Raw genomic sequence first — 23,860 nt, forward strand, 5'->3', positions numbered from 1 at the left:
TGTTTGAATCTCTCCTCCTTGGGGGATTGGTCTGTACTCGAAGGATGCTTCGCTCTTTGCTTACCGTGGAACTAAGTTCCTAGGCTGGCATGGTAACATTTCTCATGTTGTATCCTTTAATTACTGGATTTTTTTTTTCTTTCTTTTTAAAAGTTAGTACTGACCAAGGCCCTATCAGCTTGTACATCTCTATGATTAGGTCTTGGGAGGTTGTTGGGAGTCATCTTCCTCACTCCTGTATAGGATTAGAAATGATGACATTTTCATGGAAGAAAAAAAAAGGTTTGGTTTTATAGCACTGCCTCCCACCAATGAGTCAGTCTCCCTATTTTAAAGGACTAAAGATTTGTGTAGTGTAGGAACAAATAACAAATTTTAAAAGTAATTTATATTTATCCTGGCTATGCAAACCCAAGTCTTTTACATTATATTTCCTACCTCAAACACCCCTCTCCGTTTTAGGCATAAGGCTGGTGGTGTCTAGTTTGTGGCAGGGCATGGGGTTGGTGGGACTTCCCCCTCACACCACTTGTCATTAATTAATTATCCTATTAACAGTTCTTCCAGGTCAGCTGAAGACAAATCCCTGTTTTAGAGGACTCAGGTTCCTATAGCTAGGAAAAAACAAGTGTTAACCTTTTTTTACACTATTTGGATGAAAATTATGTTTTGTTACCTGCAATTTTTTTTTTTATATCTCTTTTTATTTATTTCAGGATTTCTAGATAAGAATATCATTTAAGTTAACTTAATTTTACTACAAAATAAAATATTCTGTGCTTTTTTTCTTGGTTGAATTTTGTGGTTCAAATTGGAACTACTGTACTTGTAAATCTGGAACATTAAAATTTCAGGTGGAGTGTGGAATGCATTTATGAATGCTGAAGAATGTAATGCAAAATCATTTGCACTTTTTCTGCGAACACAGCGTCAGTGGGCTGCCAAACCCCTCGATGATAACACTGTAAATAAATGGAAAAAAACTATGAAGGTACAGTACATTACTGCTTCCATAATTAGTAGTTTGTAGCCGTGTATATTTTGATTTCAATACTGAAGTGAAACAATTAGAATTTTTAAATGATTTGCTTATCTTTGAAGATGTAAAGTTCGGATTATTATTGTTTTTGGTTTGAGACCTACTCGGTAGTTGTACATGTATTTGTGTTTGTGATGGATTTAAAGCCAAATTTTTCAGCTCTATACAGTGAGACTCGGAAAAAAGTACTAGGTAATAAAATTTAATTTTGTGATATTTTTAACGATAAAAATGAGTACACAACTAGCTGTAATGCACACACACTCCCTCAACCAATGGAAAACTACAACACTATTTCCTACAACTTGACACAAACTATAATGGAAAACTACAACACTATTTCCTACAACTTGACACAACTATAATAGGATGAAGACTACTAAGAGGGAGAACTACAGTAAAACCAGAAAACATAAAGAATGGCATGGAAGTTATAGAAACTGGCTCAAAGAAGACTATGATTTGACATGTGCTTTGGAAATTGATTTTGTTAGAATAAGAAATTGTGCATAAGGAACAGAAAATTTTCCCACGTATAATTTTTATATAAATATTTCCAATTATTTTTGTAATCATCAAGGGTAGAGCATTATGAAAAATTGTCAAAATTCAGCCTGTATCCTATAGAATTCCAAATTTGATGTCAGGATAAACTTTCTAAAGTGTAGGGCATTATAAGGAAGATGGAGTATATAACATTATGTATGTCTTGTATTAGCTTTATTAATCTTATTTCAGGATCTGCCTTATTAATCTTATTTCAGGATCTGCCACCTCATTTAATTCTTCCACATGGATCATATTTAATGAATCTTGGTTGCCCTGTCTCGGAAACGTTAACTAAAAGCCGTGATATGCTCTTGGAAGAAATCCGTCGTTGCGAAAGACTGGGGATACCTCATTACAATTTTCATCCTGGTTAGTAATAGTGGATTTCCTTATTATTTGATATAGCGTCATCAGAAGTATTCTTTTATTTATGGACACTTGTCATTTGATTGTATGTTTTAAAATGTTAAAGCTTTATCAAAACATTGCATATCAATGCCTTTATATAAATTCAGTGAATATCTCATTGTTTGTTTTTAAGTAGTCTTCATTCAGAGATTTCACTTGTCTCTGACAAATATATAGAACTTCTATACTGAAAGATGTAAATAAAGAAATCCATGAAAAAAAAAATTTATTGTATGATACTGTATATATATTAAGAATAAAACACTGTGATAACTTCATTGCATGGTGTGGCTTAAAGAAAGTTAATCACTTTATACAGTAGTTCAGACAGCATATTATGTATGTCCTATGTGGTTTTGGAAAAAATTTGCAGCATTCATTTGGCTTATAATTGAATTGCTCTCAATCTTTTACTTTCACCCATTATCCCCAACCTCATGGGTCTCCAACTCCAATATTTTCTTTCTGCTTTTGTACCTTTGCATGGAAATGTGATATTCAGGCCACTACCATAAAACTAGATTTTTCAGCTTAAACCTCTAACAAAAATATATATTGTTGAGGGTTTTGATTGACCATAACATATACTGTATAGCATCATATGTTAGAAGGAAAGATGTTAGCAGATATTAAGTGCACTTTTAATTGTTCTTGATTAAGAAATACCGTATTTAAAAATGTTTGGTAACTGCATGAGATGGAACAATTTTACAGTAATTGGCATTTAATAGTATTTTGAATTACATGGATTTAAATCAGAGGCTTGGCTCAGCTATTTTTTATAAAAAAATACAAGAATTTCTAAAATTCATAAAATATTGTCATAGAAGTCTAGTTAGAGGAGAGTTTCATCAGTAATAGTTGGGCATGATTAGGAGATTATAGAGTAGATTTCCAATACACTTATCTCAATTTGATAGTCATATTTTGATGTCATAGCCCTAAAAGCAATGGTTTGTCTTGATTCTCATTTAGTTGGGATAATGTAAAAGCTGCAATCTTCTGTAGAACAATTGTTTATCTAGGTAGGGGGCCGAGAAAAAGACCATAGGGACATTTTGTTACACATTTGAAACTACTGTGATAAATATGGGTATTACAGTAACATTGCCTTTTTTATGATGATGTTCCATTCTTTAAAAATGCTTAGATTTCAAAAGACTTGCAGAATTTTTGGTCTTATAATACTATATAAGTTAGAAAATTATATCAACGATACTCTGTTAATTATATGCGAGTATACCTTATTCTCAGTATCATTGTCACTTTGTGATAGGCTGATGACAAAACCAAAATGAAAACAATGGGTCATTGCTGCTGTTAGAAAAGACCTCAAATTGATAAGAGAAAAGTACAAAAAGGATTAAATAAAGTTCAGCTAACATAAAAAACCACCATTATTCTAGACTACTTTCAGTACATATGCTTTGTTGTAGGCTGAAACTAGAGATCAGTTGATGAAATCGAATGACATATTTTAAGCTTAGCTTACTATAGAGCATTGTTTTAAGATAAGTTTAAGTTTATTTTGTGTGTAGTATTTAATTGACACTTTGAGGAAACAAAGAATTTTGTTTTCTTCGGCTATATGTATTTATTCTAAGGCTCCTCAGAGAGAGAGAGAAAAAAAACTTACAGTATTCATACACATACAGTACATACATACATACATATACCAAGGCACTTCCCCCAATTTGGGGGGTAGCCGACATCAACAAATGAAACAAAACAAAAATGGGACCTCTCCTCTCTACGTTCCTCCCAGCCTAACAAGGGACTCAACCGAGTTCAGCTGGTACTGCTAGGGTGCCACAGCCCACCCTCCCCCGTTATCCACCACAGATGAAGCTTCATAATGCTGAATCCCCTACCAATAATAGCTATAAATAAACTATGAAAATTATGGTATGCTGTAACATATTGGTGCTGATGTAGTATTTATTATGAAAGTGTTTTGAATAAGTTACATGATTATAAAAACAATACTCTTTGTTATTTGTATGAGCACAAATTCTCCTTACAGTAGAGGCAGCTGGAGATTAGCTGATCATAACCAAAGTAAGAAAAAGGTCACATTGTGGATTGTTAAAATGAACTCAAAATTGATAAAAATACGAAAATAAGTCAATAAAGCACAATTAACATTCTTAAAATCATGAATTTTTAGAATTTTAAGAACAGTAACAATATTAAAATAGCCTATTCAACATAAAACATTTGCTGCAAGTTAGAACTTTTGAAGTTCCACCAATTCAACTACCTGATTAGGAAGATCACTCCACAACTTGGTCACAGCTGGAATAAAACTTCTAGAATACTGTGTAGTACAGTATTGAGTCTCATGATGGAGAAGGCTTAACTATTAGAATTAACTGCATTGCTCATTGGTGCAGCTCATGGGCAGAATCTGTGGTGTAAAAAGTTAGTATTTGCTTGCTAAGATTTATCAACTGAAGTTTTTAAGGATTGTTTCATGTAGTTTTTTTTATCCTAATGCATATTGTGTTCCTCAGGGTTCTTGGCCCATTAATTTTCATACTATATACACATGACTTGTGGTTTGGCCTAGAAAACAAGCTTGTTGCATATGCAGACGATGCTACTCTCTTTTCATCAATTCCATTGTTACTGAATCCCTTAATAGAGATCTAGCTAAGATTAGTGCATGGTGCAAAGTATGGGTTATGAAGTTGAATCGTAACAAAACTCAAAGTATGATTATAAGTAGATCAAGGACAGTGGCTCCTCAACATCAAGATCTCAGCATTGATAATGTTTCTTAACTTTGTATGACTTTTAAAATTTTAGGTGGGATTCTCGACAGCAAATTTACTTTTGAGAAACACGTTAGGTCTGTGTCTTCTTTAATTGCACAAAAAATTGGCTTATTGAGAAAGTCTCTTAAAATTTTTGGTGACCAATCTATTCTGAAGAAGTGTTTTAATTCTTTCGTTCTACCTTGTTTCGAATATTATTCTCCTGTCTGGTGTTCAGCAGCTGATTTTCATCTTAATTTGTTGGACAGGAACTTACGGTCTATTAAATTTCTTATTCCTCATCTAGATATTAATCTCTGGCACTGTCGTTCAACTAGTTCATTATGCATGTTGTATAAGATTTTTTATAATTTTGACCATCCTTTACATTTCGATCTTTCCGGACAGTTCCATCATGTTTGTAATACTAGGCATGTAGTTAATTCTAATAGTCATGCCTTATCCATCATGAGGCTCAATACTACCTAGTACTCTAGAAGTTTTATTCCAGCTGGGACCAAGTTGTGGAATGATCTTCCTAATTGGGTACTGTAGTTGAATCAGTAGAACTTCAAAAGTTCAAACTTGCAATAAGTGTTTTTATGTTGAACAGGCTGATACAAGTCCTTTTATAGTTTATAAATGAAATATCTGTTTTAATGTTGTTAATGTTTTTAAAATACTTTATTTTAATTGTTCATTACTTCTTATATCGTTTATTTCCTTTTTTCCTTTCTTCACTGGGCTATTTTTCCCTGTTGGAGCCCTTGAGCTTATAGCATCTTGCTTTTCAAACTAGGGTTGTAGCTTAGCTAGTAATAATAATGATAATAGCAGGTCATTCCTTATATCATATAGTCTTCAGTATTTTTCATATTTATTCATTTCATGGTAAATGAAAATTTAGACTGGTATTAGATTATGATGGGAGGTTTCTTAAAATTGTATTTCAGTACAGTATATATGTTCAAATCCCATGATAGTGAGCTATGTGGATCACAGATAAAAGACACTTTGAAGTAAACAGAATATTTATTATAGGATTTATTATTTTTCTTCTTATCAATGAGTCGCATAATTTTCCCCTCCTCACGTCCAGTTATAGGCAGAAGTTTATGAATTTTATTAACGACTTCAATATACTGATACTATACGGGAAAGTCTCACAGTGACCACCTGGTGCGGTTTCTTCTACTATGAGTATGAAACTATTCTGGTTGGTCCCAGGAAGGGAGGGATATAGAATAGTTCTCTTTACTTTAAGTATGAGATGCTAGGACTTCTTAAATTTTAACCGTCTTACAGGTAAGTATGGAAATAGTAAATGAAAATTATTTTCTCGTTAAAAATGAAAGAGGTTTTTTCCTCTTATTAAATTTTTATTTCAAAATTACTGTTTGCTATCTATATCAAAGTAGTTTTTATAGAAATATAATGAATAATTATTTATTTTTGTTTATGAACTCCTTAGGTTCTACACTGGGAAAAGTTAGTCGTGAAGAGTGCTGCAAAACAATCGCTGAAAGCATCAATTCTGTAGCTGAGCAAACAAAGGATGTGATATTTGTATTGGAAAATATGAGTTGTCAGGTAAGCTTTTTTATATTATTCCTTAAACCTTAGGATTCAACTAGATATTTTATTCCATTACGAGCTGCAGATGGTGTTCTTCGAGAAATGTTCAGTATCCTTACCAGCACATGATAGTTTTTTTTTTTAGGCTACATTGTCTTCTCAGTGCTACAACCTCATCACTTACATATGCACAAATTTTTGGTCTTTGACCAATGACAGACGTGGCACTCTTTTGTCTAACTAACTGAAGATCAGTAGTAGTTTAGTACATGCACAGTCTTGAGCCTTAGGTACTCATCAGTCATCTGATTATTCATATAATTGATCCATTTAGTTGGTTTATGATTGTTTAGACGAGACTGTGTCTAGATAGGACTCTCTACGGTTCATGTAGGTAGTAGGTTGGCTAGGGCACCAGCCACCCGTTGAGATATTACTGCTAGAGAGTTATGGTGTCTTTTGACTGGCCAAATAGTACTACATTGGATCCTTCTCTCTGGTAACGGTTCACTTTCCTTTTTGCTTACACATACATCGAATAGTCTGGCCTATTCTTTACAGATTCTCCTCTGTCCTCATACACCTGACAACGTCAAGATTACCAAACAATTCTTCTTCACTGTAGGGGTTAACTACTGTACTGTAATTGTTTAGTGGCTACTTGTCTCTTGATAAGGATAGAAGAGACTTTAGCTGTGGTAAGCAGCTCTTCTAGGAGAAGGAAACTCCAAAATCAAACTATTGTTCTCTAGTCTTGGGTAGTGCCATAGCCTCTGTATCTTGGTCATCTACTGTCTCTTGGGCTAGAGTTCTCTTGCTTTCTAATTTCTCTTCCTCTTGTTTTGTTAAAGTGTTCATAGTGTATATAGGAAATATTTGATTTAATGTTGTTACTGTTCTTAAAATATTTCATTTTTCCTTGTTTCCTTTCCTCACTGGGCTATTTTCCCTGTTTGGGCACCTGGGCATACATCATCCTGCCTTTCCAACTAGGGTTGTAGCTTAGCAAGTATTAATAATAATAGTAATAATAATGTACACTATTTGTAGTTTATGTAATGGCAAATATTTAACCCTGGATAGGTACGGTCCTCGGACACCCCTTTAAGGGTATACTCGGACGCGAACGACCCCGACGCCAAAAAAAATTCTTGAAAAATCAGTTTTTGCAGTAACCTCCTTTTTTCTTTTGCCAAAAAAAACTTCAATGAATGCTTAAAACAACTGTATAGATAAATACTACTCATCTGCAGAAAAACTATTTATTATAAATATTTTAAAAAATTAAGTAGAAAAAAAAAAAGACCTGACATAAAAATTCATAAAAAAAAAGTTTATACATATATACACAAATCCTTTTAGGAATTGATTCTTGAATGTTTAGGACACATCTTGATGTATTTTGGATGAAGTCAGACCCATGGAGGTGAAGATCTGAAATGAGAAAAAAAGGGTAACTTTTTTTGGCCAAAAAAATTTGTCCAAATTTCATGAATTTTTTTGGGTACCCAAATGAAATAGGAAGTGGCTAATTTTTTTAGGGAATAAACATATGTTATCCTAAAATAGAAATATGTAAAAAAATCTTCATTATTTTGTAAATTACATTTATATCAGGGGCCATATCTAAAGGTAATTTTTCTAGTACTTAGAAATTCCGTAAAAAAATACATATATTTAATATATAATATGATATTTATGCAGGTAAAAATATACCAAAATATCACAAATTCTATAGGGAACAAGAATATATATATAGATAGGGCAGCTTACGCTTCGGATATGTCCACAAAATGGCCGCCAACCACACTGACTCAGACTCCCTAATCTGCCACTTGAAATGTAGGAAGGGTATGTCAATTTCAAGGTGTTATTTACTAATCTAATTATTATTGGATATGCATAAAAATTGTATGGTGGGTTGCTGGATAATTGTCGATTATTTTACGAATATAAAATTAAAATTCTGACCCAAAAAAATTTTTTTGAAGGGAAATAAAATCGAAAAAAAAATGTAAAACAATATTTTAGCTAAAAAAATTTGATGATATTCAATCAAAAAAAAAGTAAAAAAAATTTTCCGACAAATAAACATCTAGAGGAATCATTACTCTGTGATAGTTCCTTAGTACGTAGTAATTTTGAAAGAATTGGGAAAAAACGAAAAAATGGCAATCACCGGAAAATCGAACACATACCCATATATACGCCATATCTGGCTAAAAAAAAGATAGGCATGGGTAGCCGGATCATCTAGAAACACTTTCCAACACTATAAAAATATAAGTTTTGCGACACTACTTGCCAATTCCTTACGGTAACATGACTAAGCAAAAAAATGCAAAACAAATAAAAAGGGGCACTCGAGGAAAAATGGCTAACATTCTAATATACGGCATTTCAGAAAAAAAGAATTCAGCCACGTGCTAGGCAAACCATCAAGGCACATTTTCCGACAAATAAACATCTAAATGAATAATTACTCTGTGATAGTTCCTTAGTACGTAGTAATTTTGAAAGAAATGGGAAAAAACGAAAAAATGGCAATCACAGGAAAATCGAACACATACCTATATATACGCCATATCTGGATAAAAAAAGAAGATAGGCATGGGTAGCCAGATCATCTAGAAACACTTTCCAACACTATAAAATTATAAGTTTTGCGACACTACTTGCCAATTCCTTACGGTAACATGACTAAGCAAAAAAATGCAAAACAAATAAAAAGGGGCACTCGTGGAAAAATGGCCATTCTAATATACGGCATTTCAGAAAAAAAAAATTTCAGCCACGTGCTAGGCAAACCATCAAGGCATATTTTCCGACAAATAAACATATAAATGAATAATTACTCTGTGATAGTTCCTTAGTACGTAGTAATTTTGAAAGAAATGGGAAAAAACGAAAAAATGGCAATCACAGGAAAATCGAACATATACTTATATATACGCCATATCTGGCTAAAAAAAAAATAGGCATGGGTAGCCAGATCATCTAGAAACACTTTCCAACACTATAAAAATATAAGTTTTGCGACACTACTTGCCAATTCCTTACGGTAACATGACTAAGCAAAAAAATGCAAAACAAATAATAAGGGGCACTCGCGGAAAAATGCCCAACATTCTAATATACGGCATCTCAGATAAAAAAAAAGACATGCACGTGTTAGCCCAACCATCAAGGCACACTTTCTAACACATAAACATGAAAAAAAAAATGAATAATATACGGCAATTCCTTACTACGTAGTAATTTTTACAAATATTGAAAAAAAAACAGAAATTGGTAACCGCAGTTAAATACCCAATATACCAATAACTACGTCGTATCTGACAAAAACAAAGTCATGCATGGGTAGCCAGATCATCTAGACACACTTTCCAACACTAAAAAAGCAAAGGTTTTACGACACTATTTCGCAATATCTTACGGAAAAATGACTTGGCAAAAAAATGAAAAAAAATGAAAAAGGGACACTCGCGGTAAAATGCCCGACATTCTAATATACGACATCTCAGATAAAAAAAAAGACATGCACGTGTTAGCCCAACCATCAAGGCACACTTTCTAACACATAAACATGAAAAAAAAATGAATAATATACGGCAATTCCTTACTACGTAGTAATTTTTACAAATATTGAAAAAAAAACAGAAATTGGTAACCGCAGTTAAATACCCAATATACCAATAACTACGTCGTATCTGACAAAAACAAAGTCATGCATGGGTAGCCAGATCATCTAGACACACTTTCCAACACTAAACAAGCAAAAGTTTTACAACACTATTTGGCAATATCTTACGGAAAAATGACTTGGCAAAAAAATGAAAAAAAATGAAAAAGGGGCACTCGCGGTAAAATGGTCCTCGTGGTGATGAACGACATTTTAACTAAAAAAAAAAACATGCACATGGTAGCCAAACAATCCACCAAGACTTTCCACAACTGATAACCTATACAAGTTGCACCATTCTACGACAATTTCATAATACGTAATAACTTTGATAATTATGCAAACTACCCTAGAAGGGTAAACTCGGACGCGAACGACCCCGACGCGTCTCAGAAATCGGGGAAGGAGTACAGCTACAGCAATGCACATCTGGACACTACTAGAGCGTGTAGGGGAGACACCTCCTGCAGGTCGATCACCCACAAATCCAGTCACGGGGGTGAGTCACGTGAGAAAAACCTGTTTTTTTTTGACGCTCGGGGTCGCAAACGACCCACCGTACCTATCCAGGGTTAATTTTCATTGAACTCAATATCCTTAAGGCTTAGTGCATCTCAGATCCACTGCTAGAACTTTGGAAACGTTAGTGATGTTTGAGTCGTATTTTAGATATTTTTTATCTTATTTTCTTTTCACTTGTTGTAGTTCAATGAAAAAGAACATATAATAGTGTACTGTATTTATAGTATTACAGAAGACTTTACTGTATATGAATCCTGAAAACACCGCTTTTGATTTTGTCAGCTCAGAGTGATTAGTATAATCAGACATTACGTTCTAAAAAATCCTAACTTTTAAAAAGATAAATGTGCTTCACTGAATCGTTTTTTTTTTTTTTTTTTTTTTTTTTTTTTTTTTTTTTTTTTTTTTTTACTTTTTCAATTTCAGGTGCACTTCAACCATCAACTGTCAGTGACTTTTTTACTCTATAATATCAGCGAGTGTTGTTAGATACGAACCAGTGTTATGTTAGAGTTCTCTTGCTTGAAGGTACACTCGGGCACACTATTCTGTTTAATTTCTCTTCCTTTTGTTTTTTTAAATTTTTTATGGCTTATATATGAAAGATTTATTTTAATATTGTCACTGTTTTTAAGATATTTTATTTTGATTATTCATAGCTTCTTGTGTTGTTTATTTCCTTATTTTCTTTCCTCAATGGGCTATTTTTCCCTGTGGGAGCCCATGGGCTTATAGCATCGTGCTTTTCCAACTAGGGTTGTAGCTTAGCTAGTGGTAATAATAATAATAATATATTGTTATACATAGCATGGTATAGCGATGACTTTTGTTTTATGAATCATTGTACCTTGTACTGAAGCTGTGTTAATAATGTACCTTTACCTCTGAAGAGTAGTATAAACTAAAATACCTTGTTAGAAACCACGTGAAAACAATTTAGTGCACTACAGTGGGTTACTTGGTGTGTTAGTACACCACAGTTAGGCAATGGTAAGCGAGTTGTTAGGCTATGAGTTGACCCACCATAGGGCAGCAAGCATTCGCTGATTCTCGATCTTAGTGCTTATCTCTGTTACCTAACCCCCATGAGTATGGAGGGCTGACTGTATCAAGATCTAGACTACCCACTCTGTCCTCTAGTTATCTTAGAGACTGGTATTATGGGATGCCAGGGTTTAGCAGATGGATCTAAACTTTAGATTCTAAAGCAAATAAGGAATTGAGGTTCTGTGCGAGGCTTTTGAATATTTGAGAGGGAACATCGATAAACGGAGTTTCTGGAGAAGAAGCAATATGAACATCAGGGAGGGTCTTTTGAATGTTTCTCTATTGCAAAACAATTTTGTACCTTTTTCCTTGTACAGTATTATACCTTCTGTACAGTATGCAGCATTTATAGTTTTGTCATCATCATTACCATTTATTTTATTTTCTTAAGAATATTAGTACCTTGTGCTTTTTGAAAGTTGCAATGGACAGGGGCTTTTCATTTGTTGAATTTTGTATCCAATCATATAAAAATTTTGTGCTTAGATTTTGACTCGGTGTTCTTGGACAGAAAATTATACAGTTTTCTTGTTTTTAGGGTAACACAGTCGGAGGAGATTTCCATGAGTTACGTACTATCATTGAAAATGTGAAAGACAAAACAAGAATGGGTGTTTGTCTCGATACGTGCCATGCTCATGCTGCAGGTAAATCAATATAAGTTATATATTTTGTAATTTTATGAACTTTATTTGAGTCAACCTCTACCATTTGTAGAAATTTCAAAATATTTATACTCCTTTTTTTTGATAGAAAAAAAATAAGATTTTAAGAAAATTTAATATTAAACTAGAGAAATATTTTGAATCAGTCGGTATATCACTGACAGAAGAAAGACCTGTGATAATGATACAGTCGAGGAAATTGGAATTGTATGATGATGATGTAAATTGAAATAATTATATAAAATGAGAATTCACAGACAGAGAGCAAATACGTCACATAATTGTCACGTAGAGATATCTTGTAATAGAATTCCAAACAAAATAATTTTTTTAAGGTTAAGAGGATTATTTTCTATTTTCTGGCAAAAATGTATCAAATATTCACTCGTCATAATTTCAAATATGTATTTATTAGAAGACTTTTTCAAAACGTACGAGTATTGTAAAATTCTAAAATGTTTTTATTTTAAGGAATCTAACCTGAAATTCATATGCTATTAGTTCCATCAATGTTAGCCCTTGACAAAAATTTAAAGTATAAATTTTCCTATACTCTACAGTTATTTTGGTAACTTTTGTTTCACTAAGTACTTCTGTCATCTTTAATTAAACATTATTTCTTTGTCATTTAATCAAGGAGTTACTTTACGGATTGTTTTCTGACTAGACTACTTTGGTTCAGATGATTCAACTGGAGAACCAACCTTAATTGTTATAAAACCGGGGAAGTGAGTGTATATTAGGTCTAAGCAGTTACTAGATCTGCGAGTAGCTTCACTTATGATGTGGTCACAGCTTAATTCAGAGGTAAAATCCAAAGCTCTTGAGCTATGGCAATCAGGAGGGGAAAAAGAATTCAAACACGCTCTGTGGTGAGTGTTGAAATACCTGTTCCCTTGTTCTTGTTGTGGTTTCTCAACAGGTTATTTGGCCTGTGTAGTTTATTCATGTGACAAGAAGCATCTCATCTTAGAATGAAAGGTAGATTACCTTGCTTTATACACTCCTTTCTTCATCCTCTTTTAGGTGTGCAGCAGTCATGATTATGAGCTGGACTGGACTTCAGCTGCAGGCAAATTTCATAACAGCAATTTTTTCATTTCAGACAAGATTTATTGAAAAGTATATCCCCATCCTCTCAGATGAGTGCGAGGATGGATAGAATGTATACCTACTCATTTCTTATAATGCATATACATTAGGACAACATATCCTGTGCTTTTGTGACCTATTAAATTTTACACTTGGTAAGTTGGTATGGGCCTAACCTAAAGCCTTTGACATCTCCATACTGGGACCATTGGGAGATTGACAGAAGTCATCACCTTTCCCTTATTTAGGACCAGCTGATATTACATTTTATGGGAAAGTTAAACCTGCCAGATTTTTGTTCATAGGGACTTTGTCCCTCTTAAGTATGAGTATTCTATTAAAGAATGATGGTTTGTATTTGTATGCGAACAAATCACAAATTTTTTAAAGTAATTTTTTTTCCCAATTATATAAACCTGAGTTCTTTTAAGTTATACTCCTCGCCTCAACCACACTGCAATTTGCAGGGCTAAGTAAGTAGCTTACCTACCACCCACCAATAGTTACCCTGAAAGTTGACTGTTCTAGCTTCGCTGAGTCATACTCTTATTTAAACAGTACTCAGGTTTATGTACAGTAGCTAAGAAGAATATAAATTACTTAAAAAACATGAGATTTTTAAAATTCTCTTCTCTACATTCAAGTAAAGATATATCTCCACTAGAAGTGGATTTCAATAATAAGAAGCTTTTAATTGTATCTAAATGGTATAGATAGTATACATGGACTGGCTTAGAGTGACAAGATATAGTAAGCTGTAGCCAAATTTGTAATTCTGGGACTCAACGTTGAATTTTGCGCTTATTTTACATTCATAGTTACGGATGGTTGCACCTAGGAAAATTCACAAGTTGAGTGTTCTTAAATGGAGGTATAACTGTAGCGGTTTTAAGTTTAAGTTTGTGTTAACTACTAAAGAATATTATGACTAAGTTAGTTATAGTGCTTATTGAAATCAGAGTCTGTCAATGCTGTCATTGGCTGTCACCAGGGGAGATTGGATATAATACTGAAAGGGAATTTTTTTTTTTTTAATTTTTGTCAAAGGCTAATGTTTAAGGAACTAATAGCATATGAATTTTGGGTAAGTATTGAAATCATAAATTTGTCATAAAATTATGTTAATATTTTTCATAGGCTATGATCTTGGTACTGAATCTGGGTTTGAAAGCTTTATTGATGACTTTGGCAAGATTGTTGGTTGGCAATTTCTTCGAGGACTACATATTAATGACTCTAAAGGTAAAGAACTTGTCATGAGAAAGATAAGAGCTATTAAGAATTTACTTACTTATTTGACAGTATTTATAAAAATCATAGAATGTTCTTATATTTCTCGAGGTCATTTTATAAGTAGTTTTAGTACTCTATTTTTTTCTTCAGAACTGTAGCATGAACTTTGGAATTAAATTTTTTAAAGCTATTGATCCTTATTATTAAAGTAGTTCTTTAATGCATCACTTTCTATATTCAGTTATGTGGTTAACTTTAGAAAGTAGTCCAGTGGTTTAGAAATTGTACTGGAAAGAGCTTTTACATCTAAAATGGTCACGTAAGATATGATTAGCCTAAAACATTGGTTATGTCTACTAACATATTCGAAATTTGCTGAAACTTACGTATTAAAACTTGAAAACATATTTAGATTTTTTAATATTGGCACTTGACATTTTTGAGGAGTAAATAACTGCAACTAAAAATGAATACATATTCGATGTGTGATATATTATCTTGCTTTTATAAACCAACACCCCATAAGAAAGCGATTCCATATATATGGTAAGAAAGCCTTTATGCTCCTCTTTCTACTCGAAGCTATGTTGTTTTGTCTCTCTTATTTTCAACCATGCGCTCTGGTAAGTTTTTACCTTGATATAAATTTTTTTTCAATATTAAACTTACCCGATAATCATGTAGCTGTCAACTCCGTTGCCCGACAGAATTCTACGGAAGGGATACGCCAGCGATCGCTATACAAGAGGGGGGTGTACTCACAAGCGCCACCTGTGGCCAGGTACTGCAGTACTTCTTGTTGACACCACCTCAATTTTTCCTCTGTCGTGCTTTCGGCAAGACGTTCATGGATACGCTTATAATTTTGGAGTCTTGTTCACGGTTTTTGGTGAAGTATTGCTCTAAGATTTCAGCTTTCGCTATTCAGGAAGTTTTATTATTAGCTTAGCTAGCTTTTGGAATTAATTTGATTAATTATGGTGACGAAGAGAGTATGAACTCTCTTTCACCTTTAAATGGCCGACCCTTCCCTTAGACGGAAGTGTTGGTGTCTAAGAGAGTATAGACTCTCTTTCTTAATTTTGCTTAACAAAAGTTATAGATTTTTTTTTTATCTCTCCGCCTTTTATAGGCCTCTTCGATTAACTTCCTTTTATTATAAACTTATTAAAATTAATTTTTATATTTGTTTATATTCGACCTTTCCTAATAGTAGGCGGTCTTTTCTTGGTACCGAAGTTAATTAACATTGAGCCCGTCATTTCGGTTTTACCTGTTAACATATTATGCTATTTTAATGTTTTTGAAAGAATTTCTTTGATAGTCTCGTACTGTTTTCAAAGTTGAACTAACGTTTTGTTTTGTCTCTGCAGTTGTTGACGTTCAGAACGTTCAACTTGCGCTCTATCGTTACGATAGAGAGAGAATTTTCACGGTGTCACGTTGCAGTAAGAGTAACCGTTTCTAGCGTTTTGTTCATTCTTTCTTAGCTTAATGGTTTTAATTCTAATAAAGGAACTTTTTATTTGGGAAATATTTCAGTTTTTTTCCTTTAACAATAATATGTTTTAACGATATATATGATTGGGCTCTTCTCTCAGGTTCTAAGTCAAGAGAGAGAGAGAGAGAGAGAGATAGAGACGGAGGGAGAGAGAGCTGGATAAACGTTTCGTTCAAGCGAGTAACGTTGTTATCGTAGTAACGTTGTTATCGTTTTTGCTCTTCTCCCTAGTCTCTTTAGGGGAAGAAGGTAAACGTTTCTAGAGTTTTATTCTTGTTCTCAAGCTTTATGCGGTGAGAGATTTTAAACGTAGTTTATTTGATCTAGTGTTTAGTCTCTTTCCAGCCACTGAATTATTTATCTTTCATTAGATTTTTCTGTTACATTGTAATTCTGTTTTCGCAATTACTAACTTTTAAGGAAGGATAGAATTGCGTGTTTCAGGTACAAACCACTTAAAGTTTCGAGTTCAGTGAAATAAGTGCAAACAGAAAATCAAAAGTGATAAGTGATTAGCGCAAAGTGTGTCAGTGTTGTGCGTGAGGGTACTTCTGTGCGTGCCAGTCGTCCTCCCAGTCCGGGACCTCTTGCAAGCTCCCAAGCCCAGGGGAGAAGCAATGTCGAAGGGCAAAAGGGTTCGGCAGGCCTTGATCGGCGCACAGAAGTATCCTCGGTGGTTGCGGGCGTGTCTTACAGAGACCGTCACTCCCACCCGCAGACGATTGAGCCCTTATTTTGCTCGTCTGCAGAAGAAATTTCGGGGAGAAAACGCTGGACTCAGGTCTCAAGACCTCTTAAACGTAAAGTCCAGACCTCTAGAGTTCAACAACCCGGATGCAGTCATTGGGTTAGCTCTGACTCTCCGCAGTCATCAGGTGACTGCACACCTCCTAAGAGAGGTAAGGCGATGCCTCAACAGACCTCATCTTCTGTTAAGGCTTTGCCTCAACAGACCTTATCGTCTGTTGATCCCAAGATGACTTTGCTGCAGTCCATGCAGTCGCAGCTTGCGGTCTTAATGCGTGAGTTTCAGGCTGAGAAGGTTACACCTCCTCCTGCGAGCGCTCCGCCTCACCGCAGTCCAGTCTGCCAGGCGTACGAAGTTGAGGTTCCTCAAGCTACCTTACCGCGTTCGGAGTTGCCAGTTACCAGCGTTGTGCAGCAACCTTAACCTTCCTTAAGGCAACCTCAACAATGGGAGCAGGAGTCTTATGCCTTGAGGCAAGATTTTCTTGCAGTTAGACCATCTTTGAGGCTACAACCTTTTGAGGTACGACAACCTCTACCATCCTTGAGGCAGCCACCTCAGCTCTCGCAGCTGCTACCTCGCCTTTCCTCAAGGCGAGAGCCTCAACTCTTGAGGCTAGCTCCTCAGGAACCTCAACTCGTGAGACAGGAACTGCGTTCTGCGCAGCCGCTACCTCAACTCTCGCAGCTCACACCTCAAGAACCTCAACTCGTGAGTCAAGAGCCTCTCTCTGCGCAGCCACCTCAACCCTTGAGGCAAGCGCAACTCTTGAGGCAGGTACCTCATGCTATGAGTCAGCCACCTCAACGCATGCATCTGCCACTTTCTCCTCAACTTGAGCCTCTTCCCATTCAACTTTGAAATAACAAATGACAATAATAACACCTCATTACTTTCATAACTTGCATTTGTAATCATATACATGTATGCCTACACAAACATTATGATAATGGAGGTTATTCGTATTACTTAAATAAAAAAATATATATGTATTCCTTGCAATATATTTTTAACAAATCGCAAATATGGCAAAATATCTTCAAAACAAAAATGAATCATGAGTTATGAATGTAATGTAAATATTATGTTGATATTAAAACCCCATGCAAGCATGCATGAAGTAATGCAGTGTTGCCAACAGGGCGAGTTTCCCTGTCCTGAGGTGAAGTAGATTATAGATCGTATATTTAGTGCAGCTTAATTCTACGATTATCATGCCGGCTATCAAATTCATCAACAAAACAGTCTAAATCAATTCCCTCGGCACGTGCACTTTCAATGGACAGTAATGCGATATTACTCAATCTAGCACTGGTCATGGAATTTCTGAGAAATGTTACACGCCATGCAACATGCTCTGCTTCTCTTACAGCATGCTCTACATACAGCATGCTCTGCATACAGCATGCTCTACATACAGCATGCTCTGCATACCTTACCGCATGCTTCTCAGTCACACATCTTTGGTTGTTGCCAACTCACTAGACTGTCAAGCAGTTTCATAACGTTGCCTTCTAGTCTGCTGCTTTTGCACCAGTGAAACCCTCACTGAGAGAACTTAGCTTTTCTCGGATATGGTCCCTGTAGATGAGAAAGTGCTTTTCTCCCTCCTTCTGATATTCCCTTGAGGACTCTGTCATTTGGAGAGGAGCCTTTAGCTGCGTAGCCTCCTATGGACTTTTATTTAAGCATAACATGCTTCCAGGGAAGGTAATGGTTCCACTTCAGTCGCTAACCCCGTCTGTTACCACACCTGCTCCCATAGACCTTGAGCTGTGTTGCAAGACATGCAGTCCAAGCTTAGTCCTTGTTAGAGGATTTTTTGTTTACGGAGTCAGTGTGTCACTGGGAAGACGTTCAACAACCAGCAGAAGTGACTTGTTGTGACGCAGTGCGGCAACCTCAGCAACCCGATAAGGAGTTGTCTATACGACCCAGACAGTCTAGACAGCTTCGGGTTGTCACTGTACTTCCTCGCTTCCCCATGGTTGACAGTTCACAGACTGTGCAGCAGTACCATGATCTTGTGTCCGGCTCCGTCAGACGACTGGCTTTTAAGAGCTCCCACAAGTCGTCGCTGTCTGGAGATTCTCAGATGGACTATGGATCTGACCAAGGAACTGGGCCTCCTGGTCAATTTTGAGGAGTCTCAGCTCGTCCCATCCCAGACCATTGTCTACCTGGGTATGGATCTTCAGAGTCGAGCTTTTCGGGCTTTTCCGTCGGCTCCAAGGATCTTCCAAGCCCTAGAATGCATCCAGAGCATGCTGAGAAGGAACCGATGCTCAGTCAGGTAGTGGATGAGTCTAACAGGGACACTTTCATCGCTGGCCCTGTTCATCGTGTTAGGGAGACTCCACCTCCCCCACCTTCAGTATCATCTAGCTGCTCACTGGATAAAGGACATGACGCTAGAGACGGTCTCAGTTCCTGTTTCCGAAGAGAGGAGGTCTTCTCTCGCGTGGTGTAAGAACAGCTTTCTTCTCAAGGAAGTCTACATTTGGCTGTTCAGAAACCCGACCGCCGTCTCCTCTCGGACGCATCAGACACGGGCTGGGGTGCGACTTTGGACGGACAGGAATGCTCGGGAACATGGAATCAGGAGCAAAGGACACTTCACATCAATTGCAAGGAGTTGTTGGCGGTTCTTCTGGCCTTGATAAACTTCAAGTCCCTCCAGCTTAACAAGGTGGTGGAGGTGGACTCTGACAACACCACAGCCCTGGCTTACATCTTCAAGCAGGGAGGGACTCTTTCGTGGAAGTTGTTCTAGATCGCAAGGGACCTCCTCATCTGGTCTAAAGATCGAAAGCTCACGCTGGTAACGAGGTTCATTCAGGGCGGTATGAATGTCATGGCAGATCGCCTCAGCCGGAAGGGTCAGGTCATCCCCACAGAGTGGACCCTTCACAAGAGTGTTTGCAGCAGACTTTGGGCCCTGTGGGGTCAGCCAACCATAGATCTGTTCGCTACCTTGATAACCTAGAGACTCCTGTTGTATTGTTCTCCGATTCCAGACCCAGCAGCAGTTCACGTGGATGCTTTTCTGCTGGGTTGGTCCCATCTCGACCTGTATGCATTCCCGCCGTTCAAGATTGTCAACAGGGTACTTCAGAAGTTCTCCTCTCGCAAAGGGACACGGCTGACGTGGATTGGCTCCGTTCTGGCCCGCGAGAGAATGGTTCATAGAGGTACTGCAATGGCTGGTCGACATTCCCAGGACTCTTCCTCTAGGAGTGAACCTTCTACGTCAACCTCACGTAAAGAAGGTACACCCAAACCTCCACGCTCTTCGTCTGACTGCCTTCAGACTTTCGAAAGACTCTCAAGAGCTAGGGGCTTTTCGAAGGAGGCAGCCAGAGCGTTTGCCAGAGCAAGGAGAACATCCACTCTCAGAATCTATCAGTCTCAAGGGGAAGTCTTCCGTAGCTGGTACAAGACCAATGCAGTTTCCTCAACCAGTACCACTGTAACCCAGATTGCTGACTTCCTGTTACATCTAAGGAAAGTAAGATCCCTTTCAGCTCCTACGATCAAGGGTTACAGAAGTATGTTGGCAGCGGTTTTCCGCCACAGAGGCTTGGATCTTTCCACCAACAAAGATCTACAGGACCTCCCTAGGTCTTTTGAGACCTCAAAGGAACGTCGGTTGTCCACTCCAGGCTGGAATCTAGACGTGGTCCTAAGGTTCCTTATGTCATCAAGATTTGAACCTCTCCAATCAGCCTCTTTTTAGGACCTCACATTAAAAACTTTTCCTCGTGTGCTTGACAACAGCTAAAAGAGTAAGTGAGATCCACGCCTTCAGCAGGATCATTGTTTTCACATCTGAAACGACTACATGTTCCTTGCAGCTCGGTTTTTGCTAAACGAGCTTCCTTCACGTCCTTGGCCTAAGTCGTTCGAGATCCCAAGCCTGTCCAACTTGGTGGGGAATGAACTGGAGAGAGTACTTTGCCCAGTTAGAGCTCTTAGGTACTATCTAAAAAGGTCTTAACCTTTACGAGGACAATCAGAAGCCTTATGGTGTGCTATCAAGAAACCTTCTTTCCCAAGTTCTAAGAACTCAGTTTCTTACTATTCAGGCTTCTGATTAGGGAAGCACATTCTCATCTGAAGGAAGAAGACCTTGCTTTGCTGAAGGTAAGGACACATGAAGTGGGAGCTGTGGCTACTTCAGTGGCCTTCAAACAGAACCATTCTCTGCAGAGTGTTATGGATGCAACCTATTGGAGAAGCAAGTCAGTGTTCGCATCATTCTATCTCAAAGATGTCCAGTCTCTTTACGAGTACTGCTACACCCTGGGACCATTCGTAGCAACGAATGCAGTAGTAGGCGAGGGCTCAGCCACTACATTCCCATAATCCCATAACCTTTTAACCTTTCTCTTGAATACTTTTTATGGGTTGTACGGTCGGCTAAGAAGCCTTCCACATCCTTGTTGATTTGGCGGGTGGTCAATTCTTTCTTGAGAAGCGCCGAGGTTAAAGGTTGTGATGAGGTCCTTTAGTATGGGTTGCAGCCCTTGATACTTCAGCACCTTAGAGTTGTTCAGCCTCCTAAGAGGAACGCTGCGCTCAGTAAGGAAGACGAACTTATTTAAGGCAGAGTAATGGCTCAAGTCGACTTCCTTACCAGGTACTTGTAATTTCATTGTTATTTTGAATAACTGATAATATGAAATACGGGATACTTAGCTTCTTGATATACATGTACACTGGTTTTCACCCACCTCCCTGGGTGTGAATCAGCTACATGATTATCGGGTAAGTTTAATATTGAAAAATGTTATTTTCATTAGTAAAATAAATTTTTGAATATACTTACCCGATAATCATGATTTAATTGACCCACCCTTCCTCCCCATAGAACCAGTGGACCGAGGAAAAATTGAGGTGGTGTCAACAAGAAGTACTGCAGTACCTGGCCACAGGTGGCGCTTGTGAGTACACCCCCCTCTTGTATAGCGATCGCTGGCGTATCCCTTCCGTAGAATTCTGTCGGGCAACGGAGTTGACAGCTACATGATTATCGGGTAAGTATATTCAAAAATTTATTTTACTAATGAAAATAACATTTTTCGTTTCTCTTAATTTAAATCTACTATGTATTTTTTTACAAAAATAGTGTGTTTTTCTTTAATATCTCCAATACTAATTACTTGATCAGAATGGTACTTTGACACAGCACTCTATAGACCTCCACCTAATTTTTGATACTTTAATGCATTGGAAAAACTCATTAATTAAAGCACTTACTCTTGTGACAATAAAGCACAATCTAAGTGAATCGGCTAATTAGATAAAGCAATTTGAATACCTAAACTCCCCCATCCCTCCCCTCACCTTCCCTCGTTCTGTCTAGATCCTCCTCCTATCCCTCCAGTAACTCCCTTTCCTAGTCTCTCCAGCGTGGCTTACTCTACCTTTCCTGTAACCTGTTACATTTGTTTATAATGGATTGAATTGATAAGTTGAATTTTTCAATATTAAACATAGCCGGTGATCATATAAGCTGCAACTCTGTTGCTCGACAGAAAAACCTACGGTCAAAATACGCCAGCGATCGCTATGCAGATGGGGGTGTACATCAACAGCGCCATCTGTCGAGCAGGTACTTAGTACTCCAAGTAAACAAAGAACCAATTTTCTCTCTGTCGGGCTACCGGCAAGACCTACTAATATGCTGTTACTAACTGGATTTGTTTTCACAACTATTTGGTGAAGTACACTATTCTAGTTTTGAGCTTTCGCTATGCAGGTGTTTTATCTTCATCTCAAAACTTGAACTCGTTTTGGATAGATTTAATTATGGTGACAAAGAGAGTATGGACTCTCTTTCACTTTTAAATGGCCGATCCTTCCCTTAGACGGAAGTGTGTTTAGGTTTTTAGTAATTTTGCTTAACACGTTATAGATGCTGAAGAAGGAACGCTGCCCAGTCAGGTTGTGGATGAGTCTGGTAGGGACACTGTCATCCGTGGATCAATTTGTGTCACTAGGAAGACTACACCTCCGTCCTCTTCTATACCATCTAGCTTTTCACTGGAAAAAGGACAAGACGCTAGAAGCGGTCTCGATCCCGGTTTCCGGAAAGATAAAGTCTTGTCTGACTTGGTGAAAGGACTATATCAACCTTAGAGAGGGTCTTCCCCTGACTGTTCAGACTCCCAACCACGTTCTCTTCTCGGACGCATCGGACGTAGGCTGGGGTGCGACATTAGACGGTAGGGAATGCTCGGGATTACGGAACTCGAGTCAAAGGACAATGCATTTCAACTGCAAGGAGCTACTGGCAGTACGTCTGACCTGGAAAAGCTTCAGGTCTCTCCTTCAAGGCAAAGTGGTGGAGGTGAACTCGGACAACACCACGGCTTTGGCGTACATCTCCAAGCAAGGAGGGACCTACTCTCTGACATTGTACGAGATCGCAAGGGACCTCCTCACCTGGTCAAAAGGTCTAGACATATCACTAGTAACGAGGTTCATCCAAGGCAACTTGAATGTCATGGCAGATTGTCTCATTCGGAAGGGACAAATAATTCCAACAGAATGGACCCTCCACAAGGATGTATGCAAGAGACTTTGGGCCACCTGGGGCCAGCCAACCATAGATCTCTTCGCAACCTCGATGACCAAGAGGCTCCCAATATTTTGCTCACCAATCCCGGACCCAGCAGCAGTTCATATAGATGCCTTTCTACTAGATTGGTCACATCTAGATCTATATGCATTCCCTCCGTTCAAGATTGTCAACAAGGTACTGCAGAAGTTCGCCTCTAACGAAGGGACAAGGTTGACGCTAGTTGCTTCCCTCTGGCCCGCGAGAGAATGGCTCACCGAGGTACTTCGATGGCTAGTAGACGTTCCCAGAACACTTCCCCTAAGGGTGGACCTTCTACGTCAGCCACGCGTAAAGAAGGTACACCAAGGCCTCCACGCTCTTCGTCTGACTGCCTTCAGACTATCGAAAGACTCTCGAGAGCTAGAGGCTTTTCGAAGGAGGCAGCCAGAGCGATTGCTAGAGCAAGGAGAACATCCAC

General features: G+C 37.5%; 1 protein-coding gene across 2 annotated transcripts in view; it reads left to right on the forward strand.

The window, feature by feature from the left end:
• Positions 1-23,860, forward strand: part of LOC137640147 (probable endonuclease 4) — a 59,564-nt gene that overhangs the window by 29,704 nt on the left and 6,000 nt on the right. For both annotated transcript variants that reach the window (XM_068372640.1, XM_068372641.1), the window contains exons 4-8: positions 855-991; positions 1,804-1,957; positions 6,224-6,342; positions 12,117-12,225; positions 14,473-14,577. In XM_068372640.1, the coding sequence (XP_068228741.1) occupies positions 855-991; positions 1,804-1,957; positions 6,224-6,342; positions 12,117-12,225; positions 14,473-14,577 (624 nt within the window). The remainder of the gene's footprint in view (positions 1-854; positions 992-1,803; positions 1,958-6,223; positions 6,343-12,116; positions 12,226-14,472; positions 14,578-23,860) is intronic.

This window comes from Palaemon carinicauda, chromosome 4, assembly GCF_036898095.1.
Source record: "Palaemon carinicauda isolate YSFRI2023 chromosome 4, ASM3689809v2, whole genome shotgun sequence".
Lineage (NCBI taxonomy): Eukaryota > Metazoa > Arthropoda > Malacostraca > Decapoda > Palaemonidae > Palaemon > Palaemon carinicauda.